We start from the raw sequence: 23,141 nt of genomic DNA, 5'->3' as shown, positions 1-23,141 counted from the left end.
AAAAACGACTTGAAAATGATGCTTTATTGTGCGTGTACACACACACACACACACACACACACACACAATTTTATTGTTTCTTACTCCCTCCTGACCATTTTTATCAATACGGGCCTGACAGACAGCTTTGCCAATATATATTTTTCTGTTATCAGTAAAACAGGAGACAAAACATTTTGGTATTGATCATCCATGAGGCTCCCTATGCTACATCTGAGACCAATTTATTTTCAAATTCACACTGACAAGTCCCTGTTCCCTTTAATCTATGAATTAATTGCCTGTCACTTCTCTCTGGCATTTTGAGATGCCAGCTGATTTCGTTTTGTGATATTAAAGATGTGTCCGTGTTTAGAAACTTAAAAAAAAAAGAGTGAAAAAACACAGAAAAAACTAAGTGTACCTCAAGCAGCGAGTTGAGCTCAATAAAGATGATTTTTCCCCCATTCTCCCCTTTTTTTTAAAAAAAAAAAACAACAACTCAGATTTAATTAGTTCATTAATTTATACTTCCAAAATAAAACAAAAACATTCGGCAAACTGAGAACGGGGAAGTCAAGCTTCACTGCCCGCCCACACCCGAAGGAGTAGATCACCACTGGCACAAAATTTATGTGCAGTAAAGTTATTCATCTGAAATCTCCAGTTTATCTATTCCAATATCCAGGGGCTTTTGTATATCAATCGAAGTCTATCTCTGCAGTGATAGCACGGCACAGTGAGCTATCCTAGATCACAGCTAGGAATGCAAATGACATCTTTGCGTTTGGTTCAAGAACCATGCAAGCGTTTATTTCCAGTACTCACAAATGCTCGAGGGTGTTTGCAAGTACTTGGGGGAGAGGGGGGCGGGAAAACACCCCACTCAGCAAATGTCTAATGTTTCCCTTGCCCTGGAGCTTGAAGCTAGAATAAGAGTGGGTGCTTCAGTAATGAAGAAGCTCTGATGGGGAGCATATATAACAGCTTGGAGCTTTAACCCCTTCCTGCCTCTCAGTTAGCAGAGGTTTCTATGCATTTCCTCCTCCCACCATGTGGCCTCAACATGCAGCAAAGATGGGCACTACAGCAGCAGCTCTGATGCTCCTGCCTGACTCCTCATCTTTTCTGCTCCTTTGACCATGGAGGAAATTGGGGGGGGGGGGCAGTCTGTGTATATTTCTAAGTGTTTGTATTGCACTACTTGTCTTAGTAGTCAGGTCGCTGTTGCAAGCTTTACCTGGAATGGACAGAATTTTTTTTAAAGGATGCACAGGACAGGCTCCCCACCCTGGACCCAAATCCAAGATCCTTGAATTTGGTACTAAGGATAAACATCCCTGCAGGGCACAGCTGAATGATGGCTTGCAACAGAAGCTCCTGGGAGTGCTATGATCTGCAGCCCAAGTTTATAAGAGCCTTATACTTAGACATAAGCTTATAAGTAATTAATATGATGAACACAACTAAAACCTCCTCCCCCCCCCCGCCTACAACGCATCCAAAGATTATGTGCAGAAAGCATGAAAAGTTGGTATGGCAGCAAGCAACAATCACATCATCTAAGTTTTCTGTTTCTTCTTTATTATTATTATTATAGCCTCAGTTTAGACTTACCAGTTCTAGTATTCCACTAAATCTTCTCAGGAACTAACCAAACAACCTGTAGGAGATCTCTTTAAGTTTTATCTGAAGGAGCATCTCCACCCCCATCGTTCTACCCGGACACTGAGGTCCAGCACCGAGGGCCTTCTGGCGGTTCCCTCACTGTGAGAAGCCAAGTTACAGGGAACCAGGCAGAGGGCCTTCTCGGTAGTGGCGCCCTCCCTGTGGAACGCCCTCCCACCAGATGTCAAAGAGAAAAACAACTACCAGACTTTTAGAAGACATCTGAAGGCAGCCCTGTTTAGGGAAGCTTTTAATGTTTGATGTATTACAGCATTTTAATATTCTTTTGGAAGCCGCCCAGAGTGGCTGGGGAAGCCTAGCCAGATAGGTGGGGTATAAATAATAAATTATTATTATTATTATTATTATTATTATTATTATTATTATTATTATTATTATTATCTGAGAGCAGTCACAAGGGTCTCCAAATTTAACTGAGCAGCTGTTCGTTTCTCTTACATAAATGCACCCATTATACCTATCCTGAAGCTCCTATTAGTTCTACAGTAGAAAACATACAGGTGCAATGAACAGTTTTTACACCTGGCTGACAATGGGGAAAAAAGTCTTCTAAAAGATGACTCGCTTCCAAAAAAATAAAAACGAGCCGCATCTTCTGCTCATTATTCAATTCCAAAGGGGAGCATGTGACCTGAGGGGGTCCAATTTCTTAGACTTAGTTTGCTCTTCAAAAGAATTTTCATTTTAAAGAATGATTATGAATCGTTTTTTTAAAAAGGGGGGGGGAGCTGAAACAGCATAGAAAAGTAAAAGGAGAAATACTTATACAGTATTAATGAATGCAAATAGCATAACTTCTTTTTTGAAAGTGTAGCTCTAATGCTTTCAGGTTAGAAAAAAAACAGTGATGAGAATATTATTAAAATAAAAAAATTCCTTCCAGTAGCACCTTAAAGACCAACTAAGTTAGTTCTTGGTATGAGCTTTCGTGTGCATGCACACTTCTTCAGATACCTTCAGGTATCTGAAGAAGTGTGCATGCACACGAAAGCTCATACCAAGAACTAACTTAGTTGGTCTTTAAGGTGTTACTGGAAGGAATTTTTTTATTTTGACTATGGCAGACCAACACGGCTACCTATCTACTACTGAGAATATTATTGCTGAGCAAAAGTGCCGTTTCCTTAGCAAGGACAGACCCTTCAATCGCAGGCGAAGTTCAATGCAAAGCATTCTCTTAAGTGATGAGACGTCCTATGAAACTCACACAATTGCTTAATTATGAAAAGTTGCTCATGGCAGAGTTTGGAAGATATGGAGCCCAATAATAGCAACAGTAATACTATTGCTTGCAGGCAATTCCTCTTCACAGCTGGCTACCAGGCTAGTGCTTAAACACAAGGTTGCACTGAACATCCGAATAAGTTTTAACGCAAGATCTTCGCTACTCCATAGTTGCAACAGAGAAGTCCTTGGATGCCCAGATACAGTGCAGTCTCTTACCTGCAATCTCATTCTCTTCTAGGTTGATGGTTTCAAGAGCTGGCAAAGAGGTCAGCTGTTCTGGAAAGTGAATAAATTTGTTCCTGGACAGGTTGATGACTCTCAGGTGCAGCAGGGTTCGGACCTCTTCTGGCAGGCGGTGGATACAATTCCCTTCCAGATTAAGTTCTGCAATTGGACAGGGAGAGAAATCATGAAAACCCGGCCAATTCAGAAAGACATTCGGCCAAACCGTCCTTTATTTCAGGCAGTGAAATAAAGACAAGTAATAAAAAACAAAACAGAGATTGAAGGAGAGTTGTCAATGCTTGCTGGCCTCCTGCTAACAAAACAGGCCTGACAGCAGAAGCCAGCTTCTGTGATCTAACTCACACGTGGAAAGCTTATTTCTCACACATTTGTGAGAATGTGCCAGTGGAGAAGACGTTTCTGCCTATCTAAAACTCTCAAGTAAAGGTTGAAGCTGGGTTTCTTTTGTGGTGGGGTGGGGGTGGGGAGGATGCAGCTGTTCTGCAGAATTCTAGATGCCTCTTTTTGCAGACTGACACAGATGGAACAGCTGTGGCCTCCCAGATGTTTTTGGACTCAAACTCCCATCAGCCCTTGCAAGCATGGCCAACGGTGAAGGAAGCTGAGAGTTGCTGCCCAACAACATCCTGAGGGCCACAGGTTCCCTGTCTCTGATTTAAGATATTTTTAATAGACTTCCATTCATCGGAATAAATTAAAGGTTGGTTTATACAAACTAAAATTATAGCTAGGGGATTAAAATGCAGAACATTAATAGCAAGCAGAAGAAGAAAGACAAGACACTGATACTTAAAATGACTGAGAGGACAAAGAAAAAGTTTTACCCTGGTACCTAAAAAGTCAACAAGATGGTATAGGGAGAGTCTTCTCACAGAGGGTATTCCACAATGCTACAAACAAACAAGTGAACAAACAACCCCTCTGTATCAAGGTGACTGAGCCTCACCATGGATGGGGCTGGGGGGGCCTCAGGAATTATCTTAGAGCTCAAGCAGAAGGGCATGCAAAAAGGCAGTTCATGAGATTCAAGTAAGTGCCAGAATTTCGAAATGAGCTCATAAGAAAACAGGTATCCAGTGAAACTATTTCGTCGTCATCATCATCATCATCACTAATTGGATTTCTTGCCTGCCTTTCACCATAAGGTCCCAGGACAGGTTACAACAATATATATAACAGGCTTGTAATTTATTTAAACTGATTTTATTCAGATGAATATGGTGGGTCCTAAAACACACACATCTCAGTTGTCGAAAGCTGGTCCAGTCAAAATCTGGCAGCTTTATTTTGCACAAACTGAGTCTTCATGAGGTCTTCAAAAGGCAGCCTGGCAGCCTGGTTTAACACCTGAACAAACCACTGCATAAACTGTAGGTGTTTTGATTAGTCCGTGACGTGCTAATTGATTTATTATCCGCAATTAGCTCTTTATGGCAGCTTCGGCAGGTCCGGCACACTTCCTCTGCACGATCTGCTCCTTCTTCTCCGTCACGCCCAGCAGAGTAAAACACAGCAGTAAACTGTCACTTAGTTTCCCACAAACACACAGAGCACAGTAATGTCCATTTACAGCTCTTTTATTTCATCATTTTCTCAGATATTTCCAGGACTCCTCGCAGCCATTATGAACTGCCTCTCTCTCTCTCTCAACGACCGGAGAGGAACAGACAGGAAAGCTCCTCCCAGCTTCTAAAACTGACGTCAGAATGCTGAGGCATCATGGGAACAACTTAACCTCTTAAGTTCCAACTCCCATACCCCCTCTGCCACACATTCTGACAATACCTGTGGAACATCCACGTAACTATCAGGTTCACACTGTGCGAAACTTACCAACGCACCTGTGGCTTGGTATCTTTCCGGTGGAACACCCTTCGTTGTGCGACTGGATCGCCTGGGCACAAACTCAGATGTTACCTCTGACTCACTGCCACCAGGAACTGTGTCCTCAGCATCATGGGATTCCCCCTCTGACTTAAAGCGTTTTCGAATCCTCTCCATTACACTCACAGGAGAACTGGGCTCACTCTTGGCCTCCCTTTTAACAACTTGTGGAGATGCCCCACCCTGCTCCAGACCTTGGTCAGTGACCTGATCGTCATCAGCAGACTCAGCCTCTTCTTCCTCCCCCTCAGAATCTTCCTGTTCTGAATCAGAAAGACACTCTGAGAGAACATCACGCTTGACAGCAGCCTTTGACCTTTCATCCTGCTCATAGAACTCAGCGTGTTTGCTGATCAGCAGTTTACTCTGATCACCTGATGGGAACGCAAACCTCCATGCATGTGCTGCTGGCTCATACCCACAGAAGATCATTTTCCGGAACTTGGATCCATCTGGCCCCTGTAAAACTTTAGGCACTGGCACAGATGCACGCGATCCAAACCTGCGCAAAAAAATGAATCTGGGGTTTCCTGCCATGCAACAAGCTAAACGGTGTGTCACCTACCACTGAATTGTAGGTCCGATTCCAGGTGAAGCTCACATACCTGATTGCCTCCAGCCAAAACTTTGGTGGCAACCCAGAATCCTTCAGCAACACCTTTGCAGTCTGGACCAGAGCCTCACATCGGAGCTCTGCCTCCCCCCTCTGATTGGGTGAAGTCACTGTGTGACGTATCCCTTTCTTGCGAAAGAACTTCTGCAAAGCAGAACCTGTAAATTGAGCTCCTCTGTCACTTGTGACAGATTGCACTTTGGTGGCAAACCTTTGTTCCACCTCCTCAATCCACCTTTTGATCAGCTGTGCTGCATCATCCCTGGATTTGAGACCATGGGTCCAGGAATTCTGCGTAAAATTATCCTGCATCGAGAGCAGAAACCTTGACCCTCCCAGACTTGATTCCTTCACAGGACCCAACAGATCTATGTGAACTAGCTCAAAAGGTTTTTCGGTTACCCTATCCACCTTTGGGTAACTGCACCCTTTTACCTTTGCATGTCTGCATGCTTCACAATCCATCGCACATCCACATTCTACAATGTGGCAACCGTTAGCGACCTCGGGTAGCGTCTGTAGTTCTTCTACAGAGCCATGAGCTGTCCTAGCATGCCAAGCGTGTACACATGCATCATGATTGGGAATTGTAGCACGCAGTGCTTGTGCTTTCTCAACCTTCCCCTCACCCTCCAGAGACGTTTCAAGAATGAAAAGATCATTCTGCCCCTTTTTAACCTTGGCAAGCATCCTCCCTCCTTTGGAGATTGTGCACACATCACCCTGAAAACAAACCGTAAATCCCATTTTCAGTAGATAAGGCACAGATAAAAGACAGTGGTTCATCCCAGGAACGGTACAACACTCCAACGTTTCCTGTAAAATAGACATAAAGAGATTTGTAACGTTAGTCACACATTTTTTCTGTCCATTTGCAAACAGCACAGTTTTCCCGGCCGGAATTGCCTTGCAATTCCACCCCTCGACAGCAGGGGTCTCTGGAATCAAGTTGCGATTAGCTGCAGAGTCAATAACGAAACGAAACTCTGAGCCTTTCTCACAGCTGTTTTCAAACAACGCCAGACTAGCCGTGATCTGATACGTCTCTTCCTGGCACCTGGCACGTCCACCAGCCTCAGTCCCACGCCTGGTTGTTTTCCCAGACTGGTTGCCATGGAAACCCGACTGATTCCCATGGGAGTTGTCCTTGAAAACATCCTGCCTTGCCTCTCTGCTCCGGTGGGGGCAGTTTCGACGTACGTGTTCAGCTGACTTGCAAATGTAGCAACGACGAACTTCAGTGGAAAAATACTGCCTGGGGCTCCTATCAGCTGGCCTGGCCCTCCTTCTTCCGGAAAAGCACTCCTTGCCAGATCCGCCCCCTCTGAACTCCACTCCAGCAGGCACAGTGGAAAACTTTTCAAACTTGCCTTTGGAACTTTCCGCCCCCCCGACTTGCTCACTAGCACTCCTTGAGGCTAAATCACCAGGAACAGGGGCTCCAGCCATCTCTAGGCTCTCAACTTTGATCTGCCCTTGGCCTCCTGCTGAGCCTTCACACAGACGTTTCAGCACACGCCAAGCCTCACACGCAGATTCAACGCTTCCCAGGTGATGTTGCAATTTTGCATGCACACCTGCCCGCAACATGCAGATCTCAGCTCTCTCAGCTTTCTCTCTCTGCATCTTCTCCTCCAGAGAAACAGATTGCAGCTTTCCTGCATCTCTGTCCACCAGCCCTGCACTTTCAGCAGCAGCCGCTTCGCTTGTGGACGGCTCTTTCTTGCTTACGTCCCACAAGCCAGTTGCCCAAAACCAGGCTCTCACCCTTCTGACCCAGATTTCCCACGACTGGGTGGTGAGTTCTTCAAGCTGTTCAAACGGAGCTTGAAACACCTCCTGGCCATCTGCCATGGTTTCCCGTTCTCCCCAGGGGCCCCAAGCTGTACTCACAAAAACACCAGCTCTTCCGGCTCCTGCTGCGTGGAGAAACGATTTCCGCTGTTCTCAGCTCTTGGCTCCACAGCACAGGCAAACCTTTGCGTCTTTCAGCTAGCTGCTTGCCTCACATACAGACCTCCGCTTTCGCCAACTCCACTGCCATCCGAACGCAACTTCAAAGCATTCCAGCAGCCTCTAGTGACAAGTTTACAAGCGGTAATTTAGGGTCCATAACCTGTAGGTGTTTTGATTAGTCCGTGACGTGCTAATTGATTTATTATCCGCAATTAGCTCTTTATGGCAGCTTCGGCAGGTCCGGCACACTTCCTCTGCACGATCTGCTCCTTCTTCTCCGTCACGCCCAGCAGAGTAAAACACAGCAGTAAACTGTCACTTAGTTTCCCACAAACACACAGAGCACAGTAATGTCCATTTACAGCTCTTTTATTTCATCATTTTCTCAGATATTTCCAGGACTCCTCGCAGCCATTATGAACTGCCTCTCTCTCTCTCTCAACGACCGGAGAGGAACAGACAGGAAAGCTCCTCCCAGCTTCTAAAACTGACGTCAGAATGCTGAGGCATCATGGGAACAACTTAACCTCTTAAGTTCCAACTCCCATATAAACAACGGGATGAGACTACAAAGCATGCTAATAACCACTCCTCTCAGAACAGATCTCCAGAGCAAGAGCTCTCAGTGTATGTCTGGTTTATGTTGTAAGAGATCAGAATTTATTTCTCCCTATAGAATTCCATTTTCCCCCTTCACTTTAGGTTATTGGGGGGGGGTGGCAAAGAAGAAAGAGACACGCTAAAATTTGGGTTTTAATTAATCTAAGGTTCACTTGGGTCCAATATGTAGTTGGAAAGTTTCAGGATTTTGGCCTATTTCCAAGACTCCTAATTTCTTGAGCAAAACCTTGACTTTTTAGATAGATAACTTGAGCCTTCATTCAATATTCTCTCTAATGAGAAATCTACAGAAATCTCTACAGGCCAATTTGAAGAGATACGGTGCTTTTGATACAATGCAAAAAACATTCATTATTAAGCATGGCTTTGAAGACAGTTCACCAGCCAGTACCATCCCTGCCCACTGTGTGGGACTGCTGAAATTTTTTTCCTGTGAACAATTAACTAAAAAGAAAGAGGACGAAAGCAGAGAAGGGGGCCCTTTCTATCCCACAGTTAGAAAGCGGTAGATTTTGAGGCAACATATCATGGAGAACCTGCTTCAGCTGTTCTTAACACTTTAATAATATGAAGAAATCCACATTGTCCCATTTTAGGGCAAGAGGCAAACTTTACACTCAAAAACAGAAACAAAGCAAGTGTTCCTTGCTGTGTGACGTTGTGCCATATATTTAAAAGGTATTTTCATCATGCTTTTCTTAGCATTAAAGCAGTTTACGTAGCAGTAAGAACTAAAAACCAATACAGTGGTACCTCGGGTTAAGAACTTAATTCGTTCCGGAGGTCCGTTCTTAACCTGAAACTGTTCTTAACCTGAGGTACCACTTTAGCTAATGGGGCCTCCTGCTGCCGCCGCGCCGCTGCTGCCCAATTTCTGTTCTCATCCTGAAGCAAAGTTCTTAACCCAAGGTACTAATTCTGGGTTAGTGGAGTATGTAACCTGAAGCATCTGTAACCTGAAGCATATGTAACCCGAGGTACCACTGTAAAATGCACAAACTGAACCCAACAAATTGGGCAGGCACTGTATTATCACAACTCCTTGTAAGCAACTTGCTCCAGAGACGGCTGAAGTTGAATAAAGCCCTATCAGCCTCTGCCAAGCTCCTTGTCTGAAGAATGGAATTCTTAACAGGGCCAACCTCCTGTCCTGAAGACAGGTGCTACTTGTCCTATACGAGACATCCTTCAATGTGCCAACTAGGATCACAACTTCTTTAAAGTCAAACAACAGCATAACAGTTCTGCTGAATCAGAGCAAAGGCCTATCTAGTCTAGCATCCCCAGTCAGGTGCCTAAGGAGAACCCCAAAAGGAGGACATGAGGACAACAACCTTCTGCAGATGTCCTTCAGCAAATGGTATCAAACAGAGTATTGCCTCTCGACCCTAGAGCAGTTGGTTGCAAACTTGGGTCCCCAGCTGTTGCTGGACTACAACTCCCATCATCCCTAGCTAGCAGGACCAGTGGTCAGGGATGATGGGAGTTGTAGTCCAACAACAGCTGGGGACCCAAGTCTGAGAAACTCTGCCCTAGAGGCTATGTCAGGCATACGCAAACTCGGCCCTCCAGATGTTTTGGGACTACAACTCCCATGATCCCTAGCTAACGGGACCAGTGGTCAGGGATGATGGGACTTGTAGTCCCAAAACATCTGGAGGGCCAAGTTTGCCTATGTCTGGGTTCTGTAGCCACGGGGACAGTCTTAGTCTCTAGGAATCTCTCTAATCCCCTTTCACGCTAAGTCGGCTGCCGTGACCACAATTTAGGGCAGCCAATTCCGCTGTTCAGCTACATGCTGTGTGAAACAATTCTGTCTATCCCGGATTGCTAACTACTCCAGTTCATTGGATGACCCCGGGTTCTAGGATTAGGGAGAAAAACACTTTCTACTTTTTCACACCATGGAAATTTATCCCCCCCCCCCATTAGCTTTTTTTAAAGCCCCAAATGTTGCAACCTTTCTTCATTACAGAGCTGCTGCAGCTTTTGATCATTTTGATTGGGCTTTTCCAGTTCCACAATAGCCTTTTTGAGATGCTGTGAACACCTAATTACAATTCATTTCCCAGCCTATTCTCTGCCACCTTCTTATGTGAGCAGCAAGTGGAAAGAGGAAGCCGCTGCCAAACGAAAAAGGAAGGAGCAGGAGCAGCAATTTGCTTGTCTCTCCAGCAAGGAAAACACTACCCCCTCAATGTTGCCTGTGGTGCAGATGGACGCCTTGCTGGGAGCACAAGGCGAGGTGTCTGCTTTTGAGAGCTCTCCAGCTGCTGTAATGTGCATGACACTCAATAAATGACAAGGATAGGCAGTCAGGCAATAAGCCTTTGCAGTCTGGTGGGCGCTTGGAAAGGTTTCGTCACATCACAGAGCAAGATTGCTAATACAGTGGTGCCTTGCAAGACGAAAAGAATCTGTTCTGTGATTCTCTTCGTCTAGCGGTGTTTTCGTCTTGCGAAGCAAGCCCATTGACGGATTAGCGGATTAGCGCTATTAGCACTATTAGCGGCTTTTAGCGGCTTATCTGCTGATCGGATCAGCTGATAAGCAGCTTAGCGGCTTAGAAAAAGGGGGGGGGGAGGGAAAAAAACCAGCAGGAACACGCAAGACATTGTCGTATTGCGAAGCAAGCCCATAGGAAATTTGTTTTGCGAAGCACCTCCAAAACGGAAAACTCTTTCGTCTAGTGAGTTTTCCGTCTTGCGAGGCATTCGTCTTGCGGGGCACCACTGTACTGTACAACGAATTAGTATAAGCAATGGAAAAACAAACCCCCCACAAATCATACATCGAGGTGAATGATGCTTTTTACATGAGCAACCAGATCATGGGTAGGCAAACTAAGGCCCAGGGGCTGGATCAGGCCCAATCACCTTCTAAATCCGGCCCGCAGATGGTCCAGGAATCAGCGTGTTTTTACATGAGTAGAATGTGTGCTTTTATTTAAAATGCATCTCTGGGTTATTTGTGGGGCATAGGAATTCGTTCATTCCCCCCTTCCCCAAAATATAGTCTGGCCCCCCACAAGGTCTGAGGTACAGTGCACCCCTGCTGAAAAAGGTTGTTGACCCCTGAACCAGATCAATTTTGTTTGCACGACAGAAAGTGTTACCAGTTGGGCTGGACACAAAAAGTTCACTGTAGTTTTTCTGGCTATGGCATTTATCTTGCCCCTGGAATCCCCTTGGCCCATCTTACACCAAGATGCTGCTATGACTGTGTGTGAATAGTTAGCAGAACTCTTAGGTTCAGCTGGCAGGGCCAGACAGCAAAAGTTTTCCTTTGTGCAGCGGGAGTTAAAAATGTATGAACAGGAGTGAGGAAAGCAAAAGTGCATACAGTACACATTATTCAAATTACAGGGGAAATGTCAGCGGTTTTTCACCTGCAAACGAAAAAAAATAAAAAATCATTTCATACATATTTTATACATGTCCCATATTTGAGCCTACCTTGCTTAGTTCTGAATTATTTCACTCCCCACCTGTTAACCTGTCTGCCAGGGATCTTGTCGGAGGTAATATGAAAAATAATGATTGCCTTTTGGGGTCCATTTCCATAATGAATTGCACCACCTGCTATTCAGCAAGCAGAAGGCTGAAGGAACAGTCTCTCTCCAAGGAAGTAGTTCTAATCCCATGCTTTATAACTTAATGTTTGTTTTTTTTTAAAAATGATGCCTTTCTTAAATGAAGCAGCACTATTATTATTATTATTATTATTATTATTATTATTATTATTATTATCAATGTGAGGAGTGCAATCTTGTAAGGGAGGACTGTTTTCATCTTTGGCGATCATTCATAGCCAAGTAAGATTGTCTTCCACAAACACGGTGTTAACAGTGAGTCCCTAGGTGACTGTGGAGGCCAATTCAGGATCCACACGTCCTTCCACAGTGGGGACATAGGTTTCCCAGCGGAAGTTGATCACAGTGAGGGTTTGCCAAACGTGCCTTCCTCTTAGCACATTTCTCCCTTTTGTCCTGAGTTCAAGTGTCTTCAAAGCCTATGACACCTTTGGTAAAGACTGTTCTCCAATTGGAGCGTTCACAGGCCAGTGTTTCCCAGTTGTCAGTGTTTATACTACATTTATAAAGATTTGCCTTGAGAGAGTCTTTAAACCTCTTTTATTGACCACCAGCATTACGCTTTCCATTTTTAAGTTCAGAATAGAGTAGTTGCTTTGGAAGACGATCATCAGGCATTCAAACAACATGAGAAGTCCAGTGAAGTTGATGTTGAAGAATCATTGCTTTGACACTGGTGATCTTTGCTTCTTCCAGTACACTGGCATTAGTTTGCCTGTCTTCCCAAGTGATGTGTAAAATTTTTCAGAGACACTGTTGATGGAATCTTTCGAGGAGCTGATGGTGTTTATAAGTGGTCCATGTTTCACAAGCATACCGTAAGGATGGTAGTATAACAGCATTGTAAACAAGCATTTTGGTTTGCCTGCGAATGTCCCGGTCCTCAAACGCTCTGCACTTCTATCAGGAGAAAGCTGCACTTGCAGAGCTCAGGCAATGCTGGATTTCGGCATCAATGTCGGCCCTTGTGGAAAGATAACTGCCCAGATAGGAAAAGTGGTTGGCATTTTCCAGCGTTACACAGTTCAGTTGGATTTGTGGCGCTGCAGAGGGGTTGTTTTGTACTTGTTGGTGCAGCACTTTGGTTTTTTGGGTGTTTAGCGATAGGCCAAGCTTTTCGTAAGCTTCTGTGAAGATATTTAGGATGGTTTGGAGGTCATCCTCTGTGTGTGCGCACACTACATTGGTTTTAAAACTATGAACTCATGAAATAAGTTTCAGCACTTAAGGCACCTATACCATTACAATTTGCCAATATATTTCCTTTTGTCTGCACCAAAATTTTAGGACTTATGAGAGACGGCTGCACTGTTATTGTCAACAGTGTGCAAGGGAAAAAGGATACTGGATGAGACCAAGGGTCAAGCCTGCAAGCAAAATGTGAGTGCTTCAAAATCTGCATACTTCATATCCAAATGACCCCAAAGTGGTGCGCTATCCAATATGTGAAGCCATAAACCACTTAGGCCCATCTGTACTGTACAGTTAGAGCAGGATCATACCACATTAAACAGCCATGGCTTCCTCCAAAGATTGCTGGAACCCAGTGGAGGCTGCTCCATTCAGGGAAGTGGGGCACTGCCCCTGAACCTGCCTTTTACAGGGATCCAGGCAGAAGGGCCTTCTCAGTAGTGGCACCCGCCCTGCAGAAAGCATAACTATGCAACTTCTAGAAGACATCTGAAGGTAGCCCTGTCCTGTAAAGGGAAATTTTTAATGTTTGATGTTTTATTAGGCTTTTATATTTGTTAGAAGCCGCCCAGATGGATGGAGTACAAAGATGATGATGACGATGACGATGACTTGATTTCTTACTTTTCCCAGTGGATTAAATACTAGCTAATCAGGAGAGCATGCATACTGAGGAACAGTTCTGTGTATCTTAAAAAAAAATAAAAAATGCCCTAACTAACATAATATTTGACTGTCAGTATGATATTTGAACAGAAGCATGCTGAGTTTCTATCACCTCCAGGGAACCGATTGCCATATGGTGATAAATGCCATTGAAGACAACACTGACTGTACTGGGAATTGAGGATGCAGAGCCCCAAGTTTGGAGCAGCTCAGTAGTTTGTATAGGCTGGCCTTTTTGCTGTTTGCCAATTCGCTACACACTCTTACACTCAATTCCACTTTCAAGGTATTGGGCGAGAACAAAAAGCAGACAGTAAAAAGCCTAGAGTCTCTGTGATGATCAAAATTCACAAGCAGAAGTACACTCTTGGGCTTTGAAAAGGTAAGAAATTAAAGAAGTTCTGCACAGTTTGACAGAGGATCAGCTTCCCCATTCCTTTGCAATTTTTCTTTTATGTAAGAAAGTTTTGGACAGACTGGATGCCTTTGATGTCAAGGCGAATATATTTGTTGCCAAAGATAAAGGCTAAACGAGATATCACCAGCAAATCCACCAATTTGCTAATGAATTTATCTCCCCGTGCTGGAACAATTTTACTGTGACAAGGAAGTGGATCAAAGATTAAGTCTTTGTTGATCGGAATGAAGAAGAATGCTATTTACTGAACCTGTGTTCCATAATCTATGTGGGTACCTTTCATGTTCTGGCACGGAGCATGAAAATTTAACCACACCAGAGATTATAACACCATCTTGTCTCTCATGATGATGAATGCTTGCAGTAGAATTACATCAGCATGATCCTGGATATAGAATTTGATGTTACAAAGTGGTTCTAGAATCAAATGAAGCTCCTCCTCCCAGGGCAATCTGATTTCTAAGGAACATCTACAGCACCCTTCCCCAACCTGGTGTCCTCCACACATTTTGGACCACATCTCCCAAGAGTGCCAGCCAGCATGGCCAACAGTCAGGGATGATCCAAGTTGCAATGCAAGACATCTGGAGGGACCAGGTTGAGGAAGGCTGATCTAGAGTTCAATCAGAGAGACAGACATGTTAAAATAAAAGCCCAGCACACAACATATCTAGGTTCTGGTTTTTCCTTCTGTATAAATAATAGATTTTTTTAAAAATCCATTGTCCTTAATCAGCAGAGAGATTATGAACACATTATGTTCCAGCACGTGTCTGTGGTTTTAAATGTATTTCTTTATAAATATATCACCATTCATCTCCTGCCTCTTCTGCCCAAGCCAAGTGCTCCGAGTGGCTTACAGAAATAGAGTTACTCCTACACAGCAATTCAACAGAAAATGAAGTGGTACCCACTTCAGCTGAGCTGCCACTGGGAGCAAAATTCTAGATCACTCTCCATTACCTCACAACACAAGCCAAATAATTCCCTTGCATGGGCTTGTGGTGGGAGAATCCGGAGTGAAATTAGTCCTATACAAACTCAGAGGACTGTATGCATTGTTAACCTTGATGGATTGAAAAGAATCTACTGGAAAATGTTAACAGATGGAATACACCAAACAAAAACAAAAAAGCAACCTCAAGAAGGCTGTTGATAGCCCTGGTGCTCACGAAGTGGCTAGGGAGATAACCTTGTGCCTAGTAGACTGTTAAACTTCAGACTCCTAAAAGGGGACTCACTCACATGATGGGGTGGCCCCTCCTTCCACCGCTACCCCACCAACAATGTGCACGTAAATAATAAGATATAAAGGAGGTGGGTTCTAAGCTAGCCTTCTCCCCTACATGTTATATTTCCATTTTGTAAGGATGTTCTTTTGTTTTTAATGGTGGAATTTATCTTCATGTGAACTCCCCATCTTTAATTGGAAGTGGCATAATCAAGACGCAGGTTGACCTCACCGTTCGTTGCTTTTGAGAACTGGGAAATGCAGTTACCGTCTGCATTTTATGTGGCATGCTTCGAATCTTCTCGTCTTCAGAGGAAAAACATCCCAGAGCAGATGAGAACAGAAGAAGATCTTGCTGGATCAGGCCAAAGGCCCATTTTGTCCAGCATCCTTTTCCCACAGCGGCTATGGGGCGCTCGCAAGCTGAACTTCAGCACCACAGCTCTCGCCACCTACAATTCCCAACAAGTGGTATTCAGAGGTGATGATTTGATAAATCTTTCAAGGAGTGCCACCAAAATCCTTCGAGCTTCACAGCTGCTTCTGTTTCTTTCATCGCTTGTACTGGAGACACCAATATTGCCCTCTTGTGGACTGCACTCAAAGGCATTGCTTTTAAGGACGCTTCACACAGAGCCAGCATACAGGGCATTGGGGTGAGGACTGTACTGTGGGCTATTTAACAGTTGTGCAAAGTACACTTTGCGGCATGCACCAATTTAAAAGCTGCAGAGCACAAGACAGAATAGTTTCACAAATGATAGCATACACCAATCACCTCCATGCATTCCTGTGTAGGAAAAGTGTGTGAAGCAGCCCCAAGACATCTATTTAACTGTGAGAAACTCCAAGGAGCTGTATTGATTGTCATCAGACTCCCATAGTTTTTAAGATACAATCTACCCTAGCGACAAAATGGACCTCTACCTTAAACTCCCCTTTCTTTCATAAACCACATTTTCACTTCTTTTAATATGTTATTGTCCAACCCAATCCTGCATTAATGTGCATTAAAACCCACTGATGGGAAAGCACCCAGGCATAAATAACAAAGCAGCCATGGATTGACACATCCATTCTTTGTCCAGCATGGTCTTGGTAATTAACTTAAGCAGGAGTGAATGGTATCCATATAAATGATGTGCTCTCTCAAGCAGAGCAAGTAGCACAGCAAGCAACAACACGCAACAAGTGTCTCGCAAAAACAGCGACTAGGAACATCCATCTCACACATCATGTCATCGGATCCCATTACACTGAAATTGTTTGGAAATGGTTATTAAGGCTGACGTTTCTCCACCACAAATAGAATCCACATTTATACAGGATTTATCACCATCGCAAATCAAGTCTAGTTTTTTCTTTCTTCTCCAATATCTGATGTACCTTGGAGCGGCTTCCCACACGGCTCACATTTGTTGAAAAGGCAATACAGAAGCAACATTTAATTTCATTGTGAAGTAAACTTAGGTAAAATCAAATGACAAACTCGGAGCAACCTTCTCAGCAGAAGGAGGAATTGGGAGCCTTGCTAGGTGTGGGAAGACCACAGACTGTGTGCCACCACTGCTATCTCAACCACCAGAAAACCATTTAGCAAAAATGGCTGCGTCACACCTGAAATGTAGGGTAGGGTAGGGTAGATTGGGTAGGGTAGGTAATGCTAGGGTAGATTGTAGACAGAATCAGAAAACTCCAGAAAGTCTGAAGCCATGGGGATGGGGAATGAACATAGGGAAGAACATAGAGTACATCACTGTATTTTTCGCTCTATAGGACGCACCCGACCATAGGACGCACCTTGTTTTAGAAAGGGAGAACAAGGAAAAAAAAATCTCTTCCTCTCTGTACAGCGCCCCTTCAGCGAAGCGGCAGGAGAAATGGAGCCCCTTCCATTTCTCCTCCCGCTTCACTGAAGGGGCGCTGCGCAGAGAGGGAAAGCTGTGCAGCGCCTCTCTAGCAAAGTGAAGCCAGGAGAGCAAGAGGGATCGGTGCACACCGATCCCACTTGCTCTCCAGGCTTCAGCGAAAGCAACCCGAAGCCTCCGGAGCATGGTGGGGGCACTCCCACTGCGCTTCAGAGGCATCGTGGTGCTATCGTTGAAGCCATGGAGCCTGAATTCGCTCCATAAGACGCACACACATTTCTCCTTAATTTTTGGAGGGTGAAAAGTGCGTCTTATAGAGTGAATATGGTACTTAACAGCATGGTTTTATACAGAGAAAGAAAAAGAAGAGTATTGCTTATAAAATAAAATAAAATTTAAAAATACAGGTTTCCCATAAAATGGTCGTGAGAATGGCTGAATGAATCAGCCATCTGGGTGGTTGTAAGACCCTGATGGCAAAAGGTAAATCTTGAAAGTTGACAAACTAAATCCAGCTCTGGGTCTGTTGGGGAAACCTCCTTTGGGAAGGAACACTACCTTGTTTAGTTTAGAAGCACAGAAAGAGTAACGAAAGAAGTGGAGGAAATTCTGAGCAAAAAAACTGAAGACAGCATTAGCTTTACAGATCCTCATTTCAAATCCCCAGCATATGCAGAGTTCTACCCTGGATAGCTTTTAAATTATGGAAGAAAATATCTGATATTAAAGTAGTGCTTGTGTATTAACATCTTGCATTGGCCTCCAGGTACTTTGTTTCAGGTACTTACAGTTAATTGCAGGGGCCCAGCAGGGAAACTGTCTGACTTCCCCTTAATCACAGAAGTTGAAAGTAGGTATCCAACCTCTTTCCTCATTGACTCCTTGCCTTAACAGCTGAATATAACTGGGTTGTTTTTAACTTTGCTTTTGTACTTTACAAACTTTGGTTTGGGCAGCAAACCTCAGGGCCAAGCTAAACATTACATGGGAGGTGTGTGTGCTTTGGTCTCTCAGCAGCTTTTTCCTAAATTCACAACAGTTGTGGAGGACTGCTAATTTTGCCCTTTCTCCCCATGTACTTTTCCTGGTCTAATGCACAAAGTCTGCTACTAGTCCTGCCTGTCTTTTCTCCAAAGGGCTAACAGCAGACTCAGAGGCGAAATAAAGATTGCCTAAAGATTGCCCTTCATGGATCACTGCCTTGCCGTGGCGAAGGGGCTTGAATAACTCAGATAAGCTATGAACTATGCCGAGCAGGGAACCCAAGATGGAAAGGTCATAGTGGAGAGTTTTGACCAAACGTGATCCACCTGGAGCAGGAACTGGCAAGCCACTCCAGTATCCCTGCCAAGAAAATTCCATGGACAAAGACAACAGGCATATAAAAGTTATGACGCTGGAAGATGAGCCCCTCAGGTCGGAAGGCGTCCAACATGCTACTGAGGAAGAGCGGAGGACAAGTACAAGTAGATCCAGAGCTGATGAAGCGGCTGGGCCAAAGCCGAAAGGTCGCTCAGTTGCGGATATGCCTGGAAGCGAAAGGAAAGTCCAATGCTGTAAAGAAAAATATTGCATAGGAACCTGGAATGTAAGAACCATGAACCTGGGTAAGTTGGATGTGGTAAAAAATGAGATGGCAAGAATAAATATTGACATTCTGGGCATCAGTGAACTAAAATGGACGGGAATGGGCGAATTCAGTTCGGATGACCATCATATCTACTACTGTGGGCAAGAATCCCGTAAAAGAAATGGAGTGGCCCTCATACTCAACAAAAGAGTGGCGAAAGCTGTACTGGGATGGAATCTCAAAAATGATAGAATGATCTCGATACGAATCCAAGGCAGACCTTTTAACATCACAGTAATCCAAGTTTATGCTTAAAATTCTACAAGGTAGGCTCAAGCAGTATGTGGATCAAGAACTCCCAGAAGTGCAAGCTGGATTTAGAAGAGGCAGATTTGAAAATAAGGGAGCAGCAGCCTCACCTATCCCAGGGACAGCCTACAGGATATCTAACAATCCGGGATAGCAGCGGGAAGCAGTGGGAAACGGCACTGGAATAAAGGAATTTCCTGCAAAAAAAAGGGAAGGTTGACAGCTATGATTAGAACTGGACGAAGAATTCTGTCATAGCCCATAAGGTAGGTTGTGGTGTGTGCTTGATTGCATTGCGTTTGTGTGCTGCTCACAATAGTTTCTCCAGCCTGGGCCACAAAGAGTTGGTAACTCCGGCAAACATGGTGTTCCTACACAGAAGAAAAAGTGTGTGAGAGAGAGAGGTGTAAGGGGAGGGGGAAGTCTTCAGTAGCCTCACCAGGTCTTTGACGTTGGGCTTTATGAGCAACAGAGATTTGATCGCAGATTTCCTGCATCATATATACATGTATGATGAAACAGTGCAGTTGTCAGAAAATGTTTCAAAGACTGGGAACAGGACTGAAGTCTCCGTTCACAGCTGTTGAGAGGAGACTTCAGTTCTGCAGGGTGCTGCTTCAAAGTGAACTGTAGGGTTGTTTGAAAGTGCTTTTGCAAACAGCCCCACTTTGCTCATTGAAACTTTTAAATGTATTTTTAATCTTTGTTGGAAGCTGCCCAGAGTGGCTGGGGAAACCCAGCCAGATGAGCAGGGTACAAATAAATTATTATTATTATTATTATTATTATTATTATTATTATTATTATTATTTATTATTACCTGTGATGGGATGATGAGCTGCTTGTGCGTAAAATCCAAGTCCCTCAGAGTTTGCTCAAGTCCGCAAACCTCTGTCTGTAACGGAGCCCCTTAAGCATGGCTCCGTCAGTCGCTGGCAGATTCCGAAAGTGGTTGCTTTCGAAATCTCTTCCAACATAAAAGCTCCTTAACGGAAACACGTCTTCTGAACTCTCTGCGTGACAGTTTCCGGCGAGGGGTGGGTGTCCCTACAGGAGGTCCTGAAACCTCCCCACTACCCTCGCTGGAAGTGTCCCTGAGCCATCCCTCCTGCTCACTTTCCCTCGGATCACCTCGTCTCCCCCTGCTGGTTCCCTCTTCCACTGCTGAGTCTCTCCCAACCTGTGTGAGCCCTTCCACCTCCCGTCCTTCCGATGGCAGTTCCCTGACATTACCTGTTTCAACAGGTGCTTTAAAGAGCAGTGCAGGGCTGTTTCCAAAAGAGAATTTAAACTCCTCTGTCAAATGATAAAGACCTGGCTCACACTAGAAATTTTGTGGCATTCTTTTGGGCTTCAATTCAGACAATGGTTTCCTGTTCCACACTACAGGGTCAAAGGTAAGCTGGTTGTGCTATCACCAATAACTGCTGTCACAAGGGGTCACTCTGCTTATCTTAGACTTTACAAAGAATGGTTACAGGCCGTACTTTTTGCAGTCTAATGATTTGGTCCCACTGTTTATAACTTCCCATCTTTCGTGCCAAGGACGCTTTATGCAACAGATGAAGTAAGTTCCTGTTCTAAATCTGCTAAGAATTTACCATGATGATTTTGATGACGATATTCAGCTGCCCCTCACCCTAAGGCCCCAGGGCGGGTTACAACAATTAGAACACAATATTGAAAACAGTTTAAAACAACTTACATTCACAGAAATAAGGCAAGTGCCCCAATGTGCCACTGGAAGCCATCAACTTTTGAGAGTTTATGCCAGGGATGGGCAGACTTCAGGCTTCCCAGATCTACTTTGTGTTTTTTTACTGGAAACCCAAGAACCACCAACCAGAACCAAATGCAAATGAGATAAGAGTTAGAATTAAATAACTGGGGGCCTCTGAGCACATTCTGAACCCAGAAATTTGTTTTCAGAACCAGAACTGGAGTGAGCTCATAGCCCTTGCACCCAGAAGTCCATTCCTGGTTAGGTCCACCTACCCACTCACTGCATTTCAGCAGCCTAGGTGGGGGAAGTAGTTCTGCTGCTGTTGCTGTTAATTGGGTGTCAGAATTCCTTGCTGAGCTGCTGCAAACCAGCCAGAGACCCACCAGCAGATCCTGCTCTACCCTTTACCCACCCCTGGGATTAGGCCATTCCAATGATACGGAAAGGGCTTCCAACCTCCAAATAATCACCCCCTAACACTATCCTGTTCCGCCTCCTGCCTCATCTAGGAATTAGAGCATGCTGCTAACATCTTTCACTTCTCCCAAACTGATACACAAAAGAGCACTCTGCACATAAATAATGGTAGCTACTGTGTAAACAGGAAATGATAGGCCAGTTTGAGTTAGCCTGCTTACAGATTAACACTCATTAGTCTTCTCCATTAATTGAATTACCAATGCTTTCATAAACAGACTGGAACAGTTATCTGCCCTTCCCAGCCCCTGAAAATACACCCCTTTCCATCGAATGAATGGGTAGTAGTTATTTGCCTATCAGTCTCTCTCAGCAGGTTCCCGACAGCACACGACCAACAGGCATAGTAAGTCTCCGCAGAAAGAGGCAAAAAGAACACCGTGCCAATAAGTATCCTGTTGTTTGGAAACCCTGCCTGGCTCTCTCAAGCATAAGAGGTCTAGTTTCCAATAAAATGATGCATTCTGTTCTGACTCCAGAGCTATTGAAATGATTCTCTCTGCCGGAGCGTTTGTAATTCCTAAAATATTTTGTTTAAAAGCACGCTGCTTTCTGAAAAGGCTTAAAAGCCCAAAATGCTTTAGGAAGAAGTTCCACAAGAACTGGTGGCAAGCTCAGGACAATTGAGAGTCCTACTCGCTATCCAGCCAGGTTTATGCATTTTAAACTGCGAGTTCCAACTCCCATGTCTCCCTGAGCAGTCTCCACCAGCAGCCATTACACCTAGCTGCATCAGAAGAGGGAGAAGAGAATGTTTGCCAGGGGGAAATGCATTTAGAATCCTGCAGGTGGGTGGGGGAAGCAGATTGGAAGGTGAAAATATGAGTGGATGAAGAAAGAAGCAAGCATCTCTACGGCCCCTGCACTCACCATTGCATCTTCATGAGGTTGCTTTTCATTAAAATCTTTCCCTGCATGTGTTGCAGATCACACTCTTAGGCCATTACACTACTCCAAACCTCAACTGGCAACATCCAACGGCGATTGGCTGCTAGCACAATGGGAACTCACTTGCACAACAGGGTTTCTGGTTTTCCTCCTTGCCCCGCTGCCCTATGCACCCCAAATCTTCTCCAGAGGGCCCCCTAACCCTCAAAGCAGACTTGAGGGGCTCAAATGGAAGGGGAGAAGCCTTCTGGTGTGAGCAGAGACCTCCTTGGGCTAAGCTCGCTCTTGACCTCACCCAATATTTGTAGAATAGCATCATCAAGCATTACTTTCAACATCTCTAAGACAACTCCACAGACCGCAATGTGGGTACCATTTAGGTAACAAGTGATGAACGTCACCACTTAGGTTACACCAGGTAGAGGGACATTAGCATTTCCCACAGCTAATTTTCACCCAACCTTACAAAGCTTTTGCTACAACTGCTAAAATATATTACCTCCCCACTGATTTCAAGCCTCTAGCTATCATTAACTCAGCCATTCAATCACCCTGTGTCTGTTAGGGTCCATTTATCAACATGTGTGGGTTGTTTGCTTTTTCATGTCCCTATTAAATTACATCAAGGACTTCAAGTTTCATTACTTTCACCATCTAGTTGCGTCATTTTTCACTAATGCTTATTTTATTTATACACGGCCGTTGGATTACAGCCCACTGAATGGGAATAAGATTTCTCTATTAATGCTTCAGTGTTCAGTATACCCTTCAAACTCTCTTTCAACGCCTGTCAGCAACTTGATCAGATCGCAAAATTCATTTTGTTCCCAGGAACCGCAACTTTGGAGAGGAAATTAATTTTACCAGGCGATCGTTTATCCACGTTACAGCATATGATATCAGTTCCGCTGTGTGCTCTCTATTAATCCTTTACCTTTTCTACCTTTCCAAGTCCGGAGCAGACAGAAGTTTGAGAAATCAATATTCTCCCCA

The 23,141-nt window shown here is 44.4% G+C and overlaps 1 protein-coding gene across 5 annotated transcripts in view; it reads right to left on the bottom strand.

Annotated features, from left to right (window-relative positions):
- LRRC20 (leucine rich repeat containing 20) overlaps positions 1 to 23,141 on the bottom strand; it is an 80,721-nt gene that overhangs the window by 40,405 nt on the left and 17,175 nt on the right. For all 5 annotated transcript variants that reach the window (XR_014526188.1, XR_014526189.1, XR_014526190.1 and 2 more), the window contains exon 4: positions 3,112 to 3,279. Coding sequence is in view for 2 of the 5 variants with exons in the window: in XM_083503239.1 (XP_083359365.1) it covers positions 3,112 to 3,279 (168 nt within the window). In the remaining 3 variants the exon portion in view is untranslated. The remainder of the gene's footprint in view (positions 1 to 3,111; positions 3,280 to 23,141) is intronic.

This window comes from Podarcis liolepis (genome assembly GCF_965112155.1).
Source record: "Podarcis liolepis genome assembly, chromosome: 5".
Classification (NCBI taxonomy): Eukaryota; Metazoa; Chordata; class Lepidosauria; order Squamata; family Lacertidae; genus Podarcis; species Podarcis liolepis.
This window is presented reverse-complemented; position numbering and strand designations above follow the sequence as displayed.